Source organism: Schistocerca serialis, chromosome 2, assembly GCF_023864345.2.
Source record: "Schistocerca serialis cubense isolate TAMUIC-IGC-003099 chromosome 2, iqSchSeri2.2, whole genome shotgun sequence".
Taxonomy (NCBI): Eukaryota; Metazoa; Arthropoda; class Insecta; order Orthoptera; family Acrididae; genus Schistocerca; species Schistocerca serialis.
This window is the reverse complement of record NC_064639.1, coordinates 247581849-247596154: the sequence shown is the minus strand read 5'-3', so window position 1 is coordinate 247596154 and position 14306 is coordinate 247581849. Positions and strand designations below refer to the sequence as shown.

The following is a 14306-nucleotide window of genomic DNA, read 5'->3' as shown; positions in this document are numbered from 1 at the left end:
ATACTCGAGCAAAAAACATGTTCTAAAATTCTACAACAGATCGACGTCAGAGATATAGGTCTATAGTTTTGCGCATCTGCTCGACGACCCTTCTTGAAGACTGGGACTATCTGTGCTCTTTTCCAATCATTTGGAACCCTCCGTTCCTCTAGAGACTTGCGGTACACGGCTGTTAGAAGGGGGGAAAGTTCTTTCGCGTACTCTGTGTAGAATCGAATTGGTATCCCGTCAGGTCCAGTGGACTTTCCTCTATTGAGTGATTCCAGTTGCTTTTCTATTCCTTGGACACTTATTTCGATGTCAGCCATTTTTTCGTTTGTGCGAGGATTTAGAGAAGGAACTGCAGTGCGGTCTTCCTCTGTGAAACAGCTTTGGAAAAAGGTGTTTAGTATTTCAGCTTTACGCGTGTCATCCTCTGTTTCAATGCCATCATCATCCCGTAGTGTCTGGATATGCTGTTTCGAGCCACTTACTGATTTAACGTAAGACCAGAACTTCCTAGGATTTTCTGTCAAGTCGGTACATAGAATTTTACTTTCGAATTCACTGAACGCTTCACGCATAGCCCTCCTTACGCTAACTTTGACATCGTTTAGCTTCTGTTTGTCTGAGAGGTTTTGGCTGCGTTTAAACTTGGAGTGGAGCTCTCTTTGCTTTTGCAGTAGTTTCCTAACTTTGTTGTTGTACCACGGTGGGTTTTTCCCGTCCCTCACAGTTTTACTCGGCACATACCTGTCTAAAACGCATTTTACGATTGCCTTGAACTTTTTCCATAAACACTCAACATTATCAGTGTCGGAACAGAAATTTTCGTTTTGATCTGTTAGGTAGTCTGAAATCTGCCTTCTATTACTCTTGCTAAACAGGTAAACCTTCCTCCCTTTTTTTATATTCCTATTAACTTCCATATTCAGGGATGCTGCAACGGCCTTATGATCACTGATTCCCTGTTCTGTACATACAGAGTCGAGAAGTTCGGGTCTGTCTGTTATCAGTAGGTCCAAGATGTTATCTCCACGAGTCGGTTCTCTGTTTAATTGCTCGAGGTAACTTTCGGATAGTGCACTCAGTATAATGTCACTCGATGCTCTGTCCCTACCACCCGTCCTAAACATCTGAGTGTCCCAGTCTATATCTGGTAAATTGAAATCTCCACCTAAGACTATAACATGCTGAGAAAATTTATGTGAAATGTATTCCAAATTTTCTCTCAGTTGTTCTGCCACTAATGCTGCTGAGTCGGGAGGTCGGTAAAAGGAGCCAATTATTAACCTACTTCGGTTGTTGAGTGTAACCTTCACCCATAATAATTCACAGGAACTATCTACTTCTACTTCACTACAGGATAAACTACTACTAACAGCGACGGACACTCCACCACCGGTTGCATGCAATCTATCCTTTCTAAACACCGTCTGTACCTTTGTAAAAATTTCGGCAGAATTCATCTCTGGCTTAAGCCAGCTTTCTGTACCTATAACGATTTCAGCTTCGGTGCTTTCTATCAGCGCTTGAAGTTCTGGTACTTTACCAACGCAGCTTGGACAGTTGACAATTACAATACCGATTGCTGCTTGGTCCCCGCATGTCCTGACTTTGCCCCGCACCCGTTGAGGCTGTTGCCCTTTCTGTACTTGCCCAAGGCCATCTAACCTAAAAAACCGCCCAGCCCACGCCACACAACCCCTGCTACCCGTGTAGCCGCTTGTTGCGTGTAGTGGACTCCTGACCTATCCAGCGGAACCCGAAACCCCACCACCCTATGGCGCAAGTCGAGGAATCTGCAGCCCACACGGTCGCAGAACCGTCTCAGCCTCTGATTCAGACCCTCCACTCTTGAGCTGCACACGCTTACAATTATGATAGGGGAGGTAATGACTGTGTATCCTCTGCGTGACCGTAAATCCTGTGACAGGCACCACCAAAACAGTGTGAGAAACCCTGCGAACTTTTCCCTACACGTACCATACTGACATAACAAACGTGAAAGTTTTGCTGTTCTTTACGTCATTCATTGCTACTGTTGTTTATCGAATCCATTATTTTACACTGAAATTCTTTTTACTACAAACTATGTCTTCTGATCAGTCATGATAAAGTGACAATATGCTGCTATTGTCGTCCAAGGATGTCATTCTCGCTTATTTTCAGATCGAGTGTTTGAGCTTGGGCTACAGAGATGAGACTCAAGGAAAGTTGTGAATTCCGTCCTTCTTCTTGATATCTGATACAAGAATTGTTTCGGTTTTAATAATTGGATGCAAAATCAATTAAATGTACAATAAATTTACTAATATACTTCTTTATTATAACGCAAAAGAAACTCGTAGTTTCTTTCTTTCTTTCTTGAGGTCTTATTCCCGCTGCAATGCAGGGTCGGCCTTATTACTATTGATTTGGTAGTGTTAGTTGCAGAGGATGGCCGGATGCCCTTCCTGCCACCACCCCGAACCCCCCCCCCCCCCTCCCCAGGACGGAATAAGTGTACCCCAGCTGTCTGCATTGAGTGTAAGCCATGGAATAGTGCGAATGTGTTTCAAATGTCCGCGAGTAGTGTAACTGAGGTGGAACATGGGGACCAGCCGGTATTCACCTAGCAGGATGTGGAAAACCGCCTAAAAACCACATCCAGGCTGGCCGGCATACCAGCCCTCGTCGTTAATCCGCTGGGTGGATTCGATCCGGGGCTGGTGTGCCTAACCGAGTCTAGGAAGCAGTGCATTAGTGCTCTCGGCTACCCTGGCGGGTAAATTTATACTTTTTCTGACAGACAAATAATAGGAATGTCGAAAGCACTGTCGACTGCATCGAATAGTTTTTCTAATCTATAAAGCACCCTGTCTCTTACCTCGTCAGGTGAAGTCCGTCTTAGACACATTACAAATTTAAATGCAACTCACCTGCACATGTGGGTGTCGGGATAGCATGAACAGGAGGGCATCTGCTACATCTTCTGGTTCCATGTGCGGCAGCTCCTCAAAAATATCTGGCGTCCAACTTGTAGAGTTTGTGATTATCTCAGTGTTGACTAGCCCTGGCGAAATTTCCTGCAAATTAATGTATAGGGTGATATATACGAACGTTAGCTTCATCTCTTATTTGCTACCATTTCATATGGAAATTTCACGTACTAAAATTATTAAATGTTAAAGTGCAATATTCGGTTTTTGTTATTTACGGAAAAAACAACAGTCAATAAGGAAATTCAGTTTATTTCTGACGCAATCTATAAACTAATTGGATTTTATTTCATACGTTACATGACTGTGGAAACGTGCGACTGTGAAACTATAGTTCGGCACTAAGCACTATGGGACTTAACATCTGAGGTCATCCATCCCCTAGACTTAGTACTACTTAAACCTAACTAACCTAAGGACATCACACACATCCATAGCCGAGGCAGGATTCGAACCTGCGACCGTAGCGGCAGCGCGGTTCCGGAATGAAGCGCCTAGAACCGCTCGGTCACAGAGGCCGGTTAACTATAGTTTATTTTCTCTTATCAGAACAAGTGCTGCTGCCAGTCACGATTCTTTTTTCAAATTTATATTACCGGGGACGCGTTTTGGATAATTAATTCCTACTGTTGACACTATTTTATCTTTTAGTCTTCATTTTATCATTACGTTTGACTTGAATGTAACATTTGTTTTTCGTGAGCTGCTATAGCACGAGTCTTTAGGAACAGTATAAACGAAATCCCTGAAGATCTCTGCCGGCCGAAGTGGCCGAGCGGTTCTAGGCGTTACAGTCGGGAAACCGCGTGACCGCTACGGTCGCAGGTTCGAATCCTGCCTCGGGCATGGATGTGTGTAATGTCCTTAGGTTAGTTAGGTTTAAGTAGTTCTAAGTTCTAGGGGACTGATGACCTCAGCAATTAAGTCCCATAGTGCTCAGAGCCATTTGAACCTGAAGATCTCTCATCAATGCAGCAGATCGCACACAGTAAAACTCGCGTGTAAGTTGTCAGCTGTCATACACAATTAAAAAAACATTCGACATTTCGGTTGCTGTGCTGGTACTGCGAACGGCTGAAAGCAAGGGGAAACTACAGCCGTAATTTTTCCCGAGGACATGCAGCTTTACTGTATGATTACATGATGATGGCGTCCTCTTGGGTAAAATATTCCGGAGGTAAAATAGTCCCCCATTCGGATCTCCGGGCGGGGACTACTCAAGAGGATGTCGTTATCAGGAGAAAGAAAACTGGCGTTCTACGGATCGGAGCGTGGAATGTCAGATCCCTTAATCGGGCAGGTAGGTTAGAAAATTTTAAAAGGGAAATGGATAGGTTGAAGTTAGATATAGTGGGAATTAGTGAAGTTCGGTGGCAGGAGGAACAAGACTTCTGGTCAGGTGACTACAGGGTTATAAACACAAAATCAAATAGGGGTAATGCAGGAGTAGGTTTAATAATGAATAGGAAAATAGGAATGCGGGTAAGCTACTACAAACAGCATAGTGAACGCATTATTGTGGCCAAGATAGATACGAAGCCCACACCTACTATAGTAGTACAAGTTTATATGGCAACTAGCTCTGCAGATGACGAAGAAATTGAAGAACTGTATGATGAAATAAAAGAAATTATTCAGATTGTGAAGGGAGACGAAAATTTAATAGTCATAGGTGACTGGAATTCGAGTGTAGGAAAAGGGAGAGAAGGAAACATAGTAGGTGAATATGGGTTGGGGGACAGAAATGAAAGAGGAAGTCGCCTTGTAGAATTTTGCACAGAGCACAACATAATCATAACTAACACTTGGTTTAAGAATCATGAAAGAAGGTTGTATACATGGAAGAACCCTGGAGATACTAAAAGGTATCAGATAGATTATATAATGGTAAGACAGAGATTTAGGAACCAGGTTTTAAATTGTAAGACATTTCCAGGGGCAGATGTGGACTCTGACCACAATCTATTGGTTATGACTTGTAGATTAAAACTGAAGAAACTGCAAAAAGGTGGGAATTTAAGGAGATGTGACCTGGATAAACTAAAAGAACCAGAGGTTGTACAGAGCTTCAGGGAGAGCATAAGGGAGCAATTGACAGGAATGGGGGAAATAAATACAGTAGAAGAAGAATGGGTAGCTTTGAGGGATGATGTAGTGAAGGCAGCAGAGGATCAAATAGGTAAAAAGACGAGGGCTAGTAGAAATACTTGGGTAACAGAAGAAATACTGAATTTAATTGATGAAAGGAGAAAATATAAAAATGCAGTAAGTGAAACAGGCAAAAAGGAATACAAACGTCTCAAAAATGAGATCGACAGGAAGTGCAAAATGGCTAAGCAGGGATGGCTAGAGGACAAATGTAAGGATGTAGAGGCCTATCTCACTAGGGGTAAGATAGATACCGCCTACAGGAAAATTAAAGAGACCTTTGGAGATAAGAGAACGACTTGTATGAATATCAAGAGCTCAGATGGAAACCCAGTTCTAAGCAAAGAAGGGAAAGCAGAAAGATGGAAGGAGTATATAGAGGGTCTATACAAGGGCGATGTACTTGAGGACAATATTATGGAAATGGAAGAGGATGTAGATGAAGATGAAATGGGAGATATGATACTGCGTGAAGAGTTTGACAGAGCACTGAAAGACCTGAGTCGAAACAAGGCCCCCGGAGTAGACAATATTCCATTGGAACTACTGACGGCCGTGGGAGAGCCATTCCTGACAAAACTCTACCATCTGGTGAGCAAGATGTATGAAACAGGCGAAATACCCTCAGAGTTCAAGAAGAACATAATAATTCCAATCCCAAAGAAAGCAGGTGTTGACAGATGTGAAAATTACCGAACTATCAGCTTAATAAGTCACAGCTGCAAAATACTAACACGAATTCTTTACAGACGAATGGAAAAACTAGTAGAAGCCAACCTCGGGGAAGATCAGTTTGGATTCCGTAGAAACACTGGAACACGTGAGGCAATACTGACCTTACGACTTATCTTAGAAGAAAGATTAAGGAAAGGCAAACCTACGTTTCTAGCATTTGTAGACTTAGAGAAAGCTTTTGACAATGTTGACTGGAATACTCTCTTTAAAATTCTAAAGGTGGCAGGGGTAAAATACAGGGAGCGAAAGGCTATTTACAATTTGTACAGAAACCAGATGGCAGTTATAAGAGTCGAGGGACATGAAAGGGAAGCAGTGGTTGGGAAGGGAGTAAGACAGGGTTGTAGCCTCTCCCCGATGTTGTTCAATCTGTATATTGAGCAAGCAGTAAAGGAAACAAAAGAAAAATTAGGAGTAGGTATTAAAATTCATGGAGAAGAAATAAAAACTTTGAGGTTCGCCGATGACATTGTAATTCTGTCAGAGACAGCAAAGGACTTGGAAGAGCAGTTGAATGGAATGGACAGTGTCTTGAAAGGAGGATATAAGATGAACATCAACAAAAGCAAAACAAGGATAATGGAATGTAGTCTAATTAAGTCGGGTGATGCTGAGGGAATTAGATTAGGAAATGAGACACTTAAAAGTAGTAAAGGAGTTTTGCTATTTGGGGAGCAAAATAACTGATGATGGTCGAAGTAGAGAGGATATAAACTGTAGGCTGGCTATGGCAAGGAAAGCGTTTCTGAAGAAGAGATATTTGTTAACATCCAGTATTGATTTAAGTGTCAGGAAGTCATTTCTGAAAGTATTCGTATGGAGTGTAGCCATGTATGGAAGTGAAACATGGACGATAAATAGTTTGGACAAGAAGAGAATAGAAGCTTTCGAAATGTGGTGCTACAGAAGAATGCTGAAGATTAGATGGGTAGATCACATAACTAATGAGGAAGTATTGAATAGGGTTGGGGAGAAGAGAAGTTTGTGGCACAACTTGACCAGAAGAAGGGATCGGTTGGTAGGACATGTTCTGAGGCATCAAGGGATCACCAATTTAGTATTGGAGGGCAGCGTGGAGGGTAAAAATCGTAGAGGGAGACCAAGAGATGAATACACTAAGCAGATTCAGAAGGATGTAGGTTGCAGTAGGTACTGGGAGATGAAAAAGCTTGCACAGGATAGAGTAGCATGGAGAGCTGCATCAAACCAGTCTCAGGACTGAAGACCACAACAACAACAACATTTCGGTTATCACCTGAAATGTGTAACGAGCAAGTCTGCAATAGTAGTATATTTAATGATAAACAAAGAACCTAAGCTTCTTACAAAGAAATGCTGAAATGTCACCTAACTGAAGGGACACCTTAATAAGTTAAATATAATGCAATAAAATTACATCCAAGTTGTAATAACAGTCATAAAATGATTGACATGCACCATTCAACCGTTTATAAGTACGCTGTCTCCATGTACAATATGTCACAGACTTCAGAGTTATATAACTCCCTCTTAAATAGTGTGTATACAGTTCGTTAGATAGTTCCTTAGGCGTATGCAACTCGACAAGAATATAGCTTTCTGCGGTGACTACTTGAGTTACATGATTAGAGTATCGGTGGTTAAACAGGTGCATGTATCTCGCCACCAGTACATTTGTTTTTAATTTCTTCTTCACCCTCTTTAACATAAACAGGGTTTGCATGATATACTATAGCTTCTTATCTATTGCTTGGATAGTTATTTTGTTGACTGATCACTGAGATCGATATCACATTTTGCTTATAAATAGCAAAAGTAAAGATAGCTAAATTCAGTGTGCCAAGTATATATTAGTAATAAATATCGCTGAACGTCAAGAATTCCATTTGGTAAATTGTATCACACAAAAACTATAGTCTATCGTGAATTAATGAAGATGCAGTCAACATTTACAACACCAAAACAATGAACTATTGTACAACTTTATTTGCGATTAAATTATTTATAGTTGAATGAAAATTACTAGTAAAAATGGCATAAGAAACTTCTTCAGAGAATCCCAGTTCCTCATCCTCTCGAAATCTCCTAGCACATTATAAAGGTAGAGAGGTACAGCCCAGTGGCACTTCACATACAAAAAAAAAAGTGCAACCATAGCATTAGTCCTTTCGCGCCTTGTCGTAGAGTTTCCTGGCGTACCCTTGATATCTAGTGACCACAAGTTTCTCTTTCTCTGACTGTTGTAGATAGTAGGAGAAGTAGTTCCAAGGCACATGGTAAACTCTTCTAAGTGCCTTGTTTCGCTGTCGCTGAATATTGTCCATGTGGGACTTAGCTGCAGCTCCCCAAACTGGGCAGGGGTAATCCATTAGCGGGCGTTTGTAAGTGCGAAGTAAATGCAGGCCACATTCGATGCGGTGACTGGGCTTCTCATTGAGTAGTCAGTATCTGACCGTCGTGGAACTGGTGAGGATCCCACTGTTATGGGCAAAAGATGGCGTCTGATTGGCTGGATTACGTCACGATGCCACCACGGAAATAGTGCGCCCTGAGGTGGCGCTCTGTATCCAGCGTCGCTTGTAGCGCCATCAGTCATATCGGACAGTAAACTACGAGGTCTTCCGCTGTGCTCTTTCTCTCTCAAGTGCACTCTCCCACGCGTTGCTAACAGCATTGCCAGTGTCTCTATCGATGTTTTATCACATAGTCTAATTTCCATTGCTTCTCTAAACTCAGGGTCCCAATAGTTCGAGGCGTGGTCTCGGCTTCTGGTTTGTTCAAACATAATCGTGCATTTATTTTTACAGGTTGTGCTCAGCACTCCAGGCCCCCTCCGAGATGATGCCCTCTCTCCCTCCATTTATCACTCCTATCAACTCTGGTCCTCAGCTCCCCCTCCCTTCCTCTGTCCTTTTCCCAGGCTCCCCCCCTTCCATCCTGTTTTCTCCCCGTGTACCCTCTCTCTGCCTCCCTTCTCCCCCCCCCCCCCCCGAGTCCTTTTGCATACCCCTCCTCTGCCTTTCCCCACTTCCTCTCGCATCTACCCTACCCCCATTTATGAGTGCTCTCCCTCCGTCGGTTCTCCCCCCCCCCCCCCACTTCGTTTATTCTCCCCTCCCTCCTTTTTTCCCCTCATCTGTCCTAGTCCCTCCCCCCCCCCCCCCATCTGCCCTTGGCTGTGGTGTTTCATCTATGTGTCAAATTTTTAGTGCAGTGTTTCAAGTGAGTGTCAAGTGTTGTCTGTCTTTTGCGAAGTGCTGCAAACGGAATTCATACTGTCGCTGGGTGTGATTTTTATATCTCTTGCGAACAGAAACCAGACTGTCGCTGTGTTTTTTTTAATTGTCTGTCTCCTATTTTACCTGTCTGCTTCCTGTGTATTTTATTAGCAACGCCAACCCTTTGTTTTCTGTTTTAACTTCCACAATTTTCCGTCATTTTACAGGTTAAGACACTGTTATCATCGCCTGCTTTTATTGTTTATTATTTTCTTCTTATGTTTTAAAAGTTCTGTAAGCTGAAGAGCGGCGTGCTAAGCTGCTGCCAGCCCGCCCCCTTCGGGGGGAATCGAAACTCAATAAAGGAAAAAAAAGCACTTCATGTGACGCTGATGTTCAACCCAGCGATCGGCAACGGTCCATGTCGACTGCCCCACGTAATTACTGTCACACTAGAAAGGAATTTTATAAATCAGGCCGGAATTAAATTTAACAGGTCGTGGCATTTCCTTAATTTTCCTGGGTGGGTGAAACACTGGTCTGATTCCTTGCATGTTTAAGACTCTATCTCATTAGTTTTTCCACCGCAGAATGGTCCGGCCGATGTGGCCGTGCGGTTCTAGGCGCTTTAGTCTGGAACCACGTGACCGCTACGGTCGCAGGTTCGAATCCTGCCTCGGGCTTGGATGTGTGTGATGTCCTAGGTTAGTTAAGTTTAAGTAGTTCTAAGTTCTAGGGGACTGATGACCACAGATGTTAAGTCCCATAGTGCTCAGAGCGATTTCAACCATTTATTGAACCGCAGAATGGAAGACGACGCGGAGCTAGACAGAGAGCACAAACATACTCTGTTGAAGTAGATGGCACCATCTCATCAAGCACCATTTCCTTGATGTAATCATGACGTAATACAGCCAATCAGATACCGTACCTTAGGTTGAAAAGTGGGAGCCTCAGCAGTTTCGCGACAATCGTATATAGTCACTGAGGACGTCGAAAGCTTGGGATTTTATTAGAATTTGATACGACAAGTTTACCGAGAACTTTTCATCCAAGGACTCCGTCGTGAAAGACTTCGAAGCCAAATGTCAATATTTTCTCCTTTTTTTAAATTTCTGTGCCAATAAGTTTCACATGAAGCTATCAGAACGTGTCCGAGAGGTGGTTTTAAAGTTAACACAATAAAGGATCTTGCTTGTGGCTGCCATAGAATAGTATGAATAACGTGACAAATTACCCCAACTCGAATTTTGCTCTTCTTGGCGACAAGGTCCTTCCGTAGTCCTTCCAGCAGGACTCTGACTGCATGCTTACTGGCAGAGTACATCGCAGAAGTGCCGTCATCTGGTGGGCAATGTCCCGCTACACTAGAAGCACAGAAACACAATCAGACGTAATTTCTTTGGGTTGAATGAAATGATCTAGGGCTTCCAGTCGCGACCTTTCGACCAAGCTCTCTTTGGCCTTTGTCCAGTGAAATGACTGCTTATGGGCTGATGGTACAAGTACTTTAGCTGCCGGCTGCAAAATTACTGGTGCCAATAGTATCGCCTTGTAAGGCATAGTTAACTTTGCGTTCGATGCGCCCGATTCATCTTCGTGATCGCTGTATCCCACGCCGCATTGAGCTGAAGTTTGCTGTCTCTGTTTCAATGGCTTCTGTAACTACAAGCTTCCAGAAGCGTTAGTGCGAGCCGCGACAGAGGTTTTGTCAATTTTTAGTCGGTAACTGTTTTCTAGAGCATACTCAGCTAAAAAGGATTTTTCGGGGTATCGTTGACTATAAAATCTCTGATGCTCCTTCCTGCGTTGTTCTGCAGTGCGCACTATTTGTCCGACGTAAGAATGGCGACACTATTAGGGTATCTTGTAGACCCCAGGTGTTCTGAGACCTTCCGCACGCATAACTGGTCACTGTAACCGTCGGATGTTTGACAAGGCCTGAATATCGATCTGATTTCTTCAGCAGGTGATCTTACCCGTTACGGAGCATCACAACGGGAAAAAATAAGTTTATTTTCCTGCTCATTGTCGGTGGTCTTACTGTGATTCCTGCATGAGATAACCTCATTTGTTTGGTGATCGTTATAGCCGCTGTTCCTGAAACCCATGCGTAGATGGTTCATCTTATGGGGCAGGTTATTGGCATATATCATTCTTGCACGAAGTACCAATGTTCCTAACAGCATGCCCTTCTGAGTTGGGTGATGATGGCTCATGGCACGCAAGTACAAATTGGTGTGAGTAGGTTGTCTGCAGACGACGTGACCAAAGCATCCATATCATTTGCGAGGACGAGAAGTCGAGGAAGGGCATTACATCTCATTTTTCTACTCCCATACTGAGCGGGATGTTACTGTTAATGCTGGTGAGATGTTCCGAGAGCACATCAAGTTTTTCACGTCCGTGGGGTCAAATACAAAAAATGCCTTGAAAGTATCACAAGAAACAACTAGGGACTGCGTAATTAAAGAACCCAATGAAATAAAAATCACTGACAGCACAATTAGACTGCTTGACAATTTCTATGGAACAGAGACATTGCTGGACAGGAGATGGACGGCATGAAACAATACATACGTACTAGAGGTGGAGTGGTACATTTATAACGAGAAGTGTACAGATTTCACCACATGGGAAAGCAGCATAATGGACAAAATAATGTTCACGTTTAACACAGGTCAGACTCCCACATAAAGGTCGATATTGGACTCTCAGTAAGCAATTTGCCCTTCTCGGGCATTAATGTACATTTTGCATCTGTTATTCTTGCTAGCTACCAAACCGTTGAGCTGCCCTTGTGGGATATTGTCGCACTCCTCTCTAAACGCGGTTTTCAGTTGTAGCACGGCTCGAGGATAGACATGTCTGCCAAGAGCATTCTAGACATGCTCGTCACGTTTTAGGTCCGGACAGTACGCAGGCCATTCAATACGTTCAATATCTTCACTTTCCACTGTGTCCGACACTTCAGCCGTCCCGTGTGGGTGGGCATAGTCGCCCACAAAAAGAGAGCGGGGATCTGCGGCACCCCTCATCAGATGGACAGGATCCAGACTAATCTTCCTACAATCCGCTGTGCTGCAACACTACCTCACGCAAAGATATGCAGTAATGTTCGGCCATTGCGCATAATGCCTGCCTGCACCATAACGCCTAGGCCATACGTTCCGCTCTCTCTCAACACTAACTGGCGTCCAGAATCACTTCTCAATAGAAGCAGGATTCGTCGAAGAACATGACTCTGGACCACTGTTGCTAACCCCAATCAACATGCTCCCTATACCAGGGTTATTACAAATGATTGAAGCGATTTCACAGCTCTACAATAACTTTATTATTTGAGATATTTTCACAATGCTTTGCACACACATACAAAAACTCAAAAAGTTTTTTTAGGCATTCACAAATGTTCGATATGTGCCCCTTTAGTGATTCGGCAGACATCAAGCCGATAATCAAGTTCCTCCCACACTCGGCGCAGCATGTCCCCATTAATGAGTTCGAAAGCATCGTTGATGCGAGCTCGCAGTTCTGGCACGTTTCTTGGTAGAGGAGGTTTAAACACTGAATCTTTCACATAACCCCACAGAAAGAAATCGCGTGGGGTTAAGTTGGGAGAGCGTGGAGGCCATGACATGAATTGCTGATCATGATCTCCACCACGACCGATCCATCGGTTTTCCAATTTCCTGTTTAAGAAATGCCGAACATCATGATGGAAGTGCAGTGGAGCACCATCCTGTTGAAAGATGAAGTCGGCGCTGTCGGTCTCCAGTTGTGGCATGAGCCAATTTTCCAGCATGTCCAGATACACGTGTCCTGTAACGTTTTTTTCGCAGAAGAAAAAGGGGCCGTAAACTTTAAACCGTGAGATTACGCAAAACATGTTAACTTTTGGTGAATTGCGAATTTGCTGCACGAATGCGAGAGGATTCTCTACCGCCCAGATTCGCACATTGTGTCTGTTCACTTCACCATTAAAAAAAATGTTGCTTCATCACTGAAAACAAGTTTCGCACTGAACGCATCCTCTTCCATGAGCTGTTGCAACCGCGCCGAAAATTCAAAGCGTTTGACTTTGTCATCGGGTGTCAGGGCTTGTAGCAATTGTAAACGGTAAGGCTTCTGCTTTAGCCTTTTCCGCAAGATTTTCCAAACCGTCGGCTGTGGTACGTTTAGCTCCCTGCTTGCTTTATTCGTCGACTTCCGCGGGCTACGCGTGAAACTTGCCCGCACGCGTTCAACCGTTTCTTCGCTCACTGCAGGCCGACCCGTTGATTTCACTTACAGAGGCATCCAGAAGCTTTAAACTGCGCATACCATCGCCGAATGGAGTTAGCAGTTGGTGGATCTTTGTTGAACTTCGTCCTGAAGTGTCGTTGCACTGTTACGACTGACTGATGTGAGTGCATTTCAAGCACGACATACGCTTTCTCGGCTCCTGTCGCCATTTTGTCTCACTGCGCTCTCGAGCGCTCTGGCGACAGAAACCTGAAGTGCGGCTTCAGCCGAACAAAACTTTATGAGTTTTTCTACGTATCTGTAGTGTGTCGTGACCATATGTCAATGAATGGAGCTACAGTGAATTTATGAAATCGCTTCAATAGCCATATATATATATATATATATATATATATACACTCCTGGAAATGGAAAAAAGAACACATTGACACCGGTGTGTCAGACCCACCATACTTGCTCCGGACACTGCGAAAGGGCTGTACAAGCAATGATCACACGCACGGCACAGCGGACACACCAGGAACCGCGGTGTTGGCCGTCGAATGGCGCTAGCATTTGTGCACCGCCGCCGTCAGTGTCAGCCAGTTTGCCGTGGCATACGGAGCTCCATCGCAGTCTTTAACACTGGTAGCATGCCGCGACAGCGTGGATGTGAACCGTATGTGCAGTTGACGGACTTTGAGCGAGGGCATATAGTGGGCATGCGGGAGGCCGGGTGGACGTACCGCCGAATTGCTCAACACGTGGGGCGTGAGGTGCACGTGCCCGTCGACCTGGGACCGGACCGCAGCGACGCACGGATGCACGCCAAGACCGTAGGATCCTACGCAGTGCCGTAGGGGACCGTACCGCCACTTCCCAGCAAATTAGGGACACTGTTGCTCCTGGGGTATCGGCGAGGACCATTCGCAACCGTCTCCATGAAGCTGGGCTACGGTCCCGCACACCGTTAGGCCGTCTTCCGCTCACGCCCCAACATCGTGCAGCCCGCCTCCAGTGGTGTCGCGACAGGCGTGAATGG

General features: G+C 44.3%; 2 protein-coding genes across 4 annotated transcripts in view; one reads left to right on the top strand and one right to left on the bottom strand.

The window, feature by feature from the left end:
• LOC126456997 (dehydrogenase/reductase SDR family member 11-like) overlaps nucleotides 1-14306 on the top strand; it is a 604547-nt gene that overhangs the window by 188589 nt on the left and 401652 nt on the right. The window lies entirely within an intron of this gene.
• LOC126457000 (farnesol dehydrogenase-like) overlaps nucleotides 1-14306 on the bottom strand; it is a 52525-nt gene that overhangs the window by 3895 nt on the left and 34324 nt on the right. Inside the window, exons 4-5 of the mRNA XM_050092967.1 lie at nucleotides 10278-10407; nucleotides 2901-3047 (exon numbers count right to left, since the gene is read on the bottom strand). Coding sequence (XP_049948924.1) covers nucleotides 2901-3047; nucleotides 10278-10407 — 277 coding nt within the window. The remainder of the gene's footprint in view (nucleotides 1-2900; nucleotides 3048-10277; nucleotides 10408-14306) is intronic.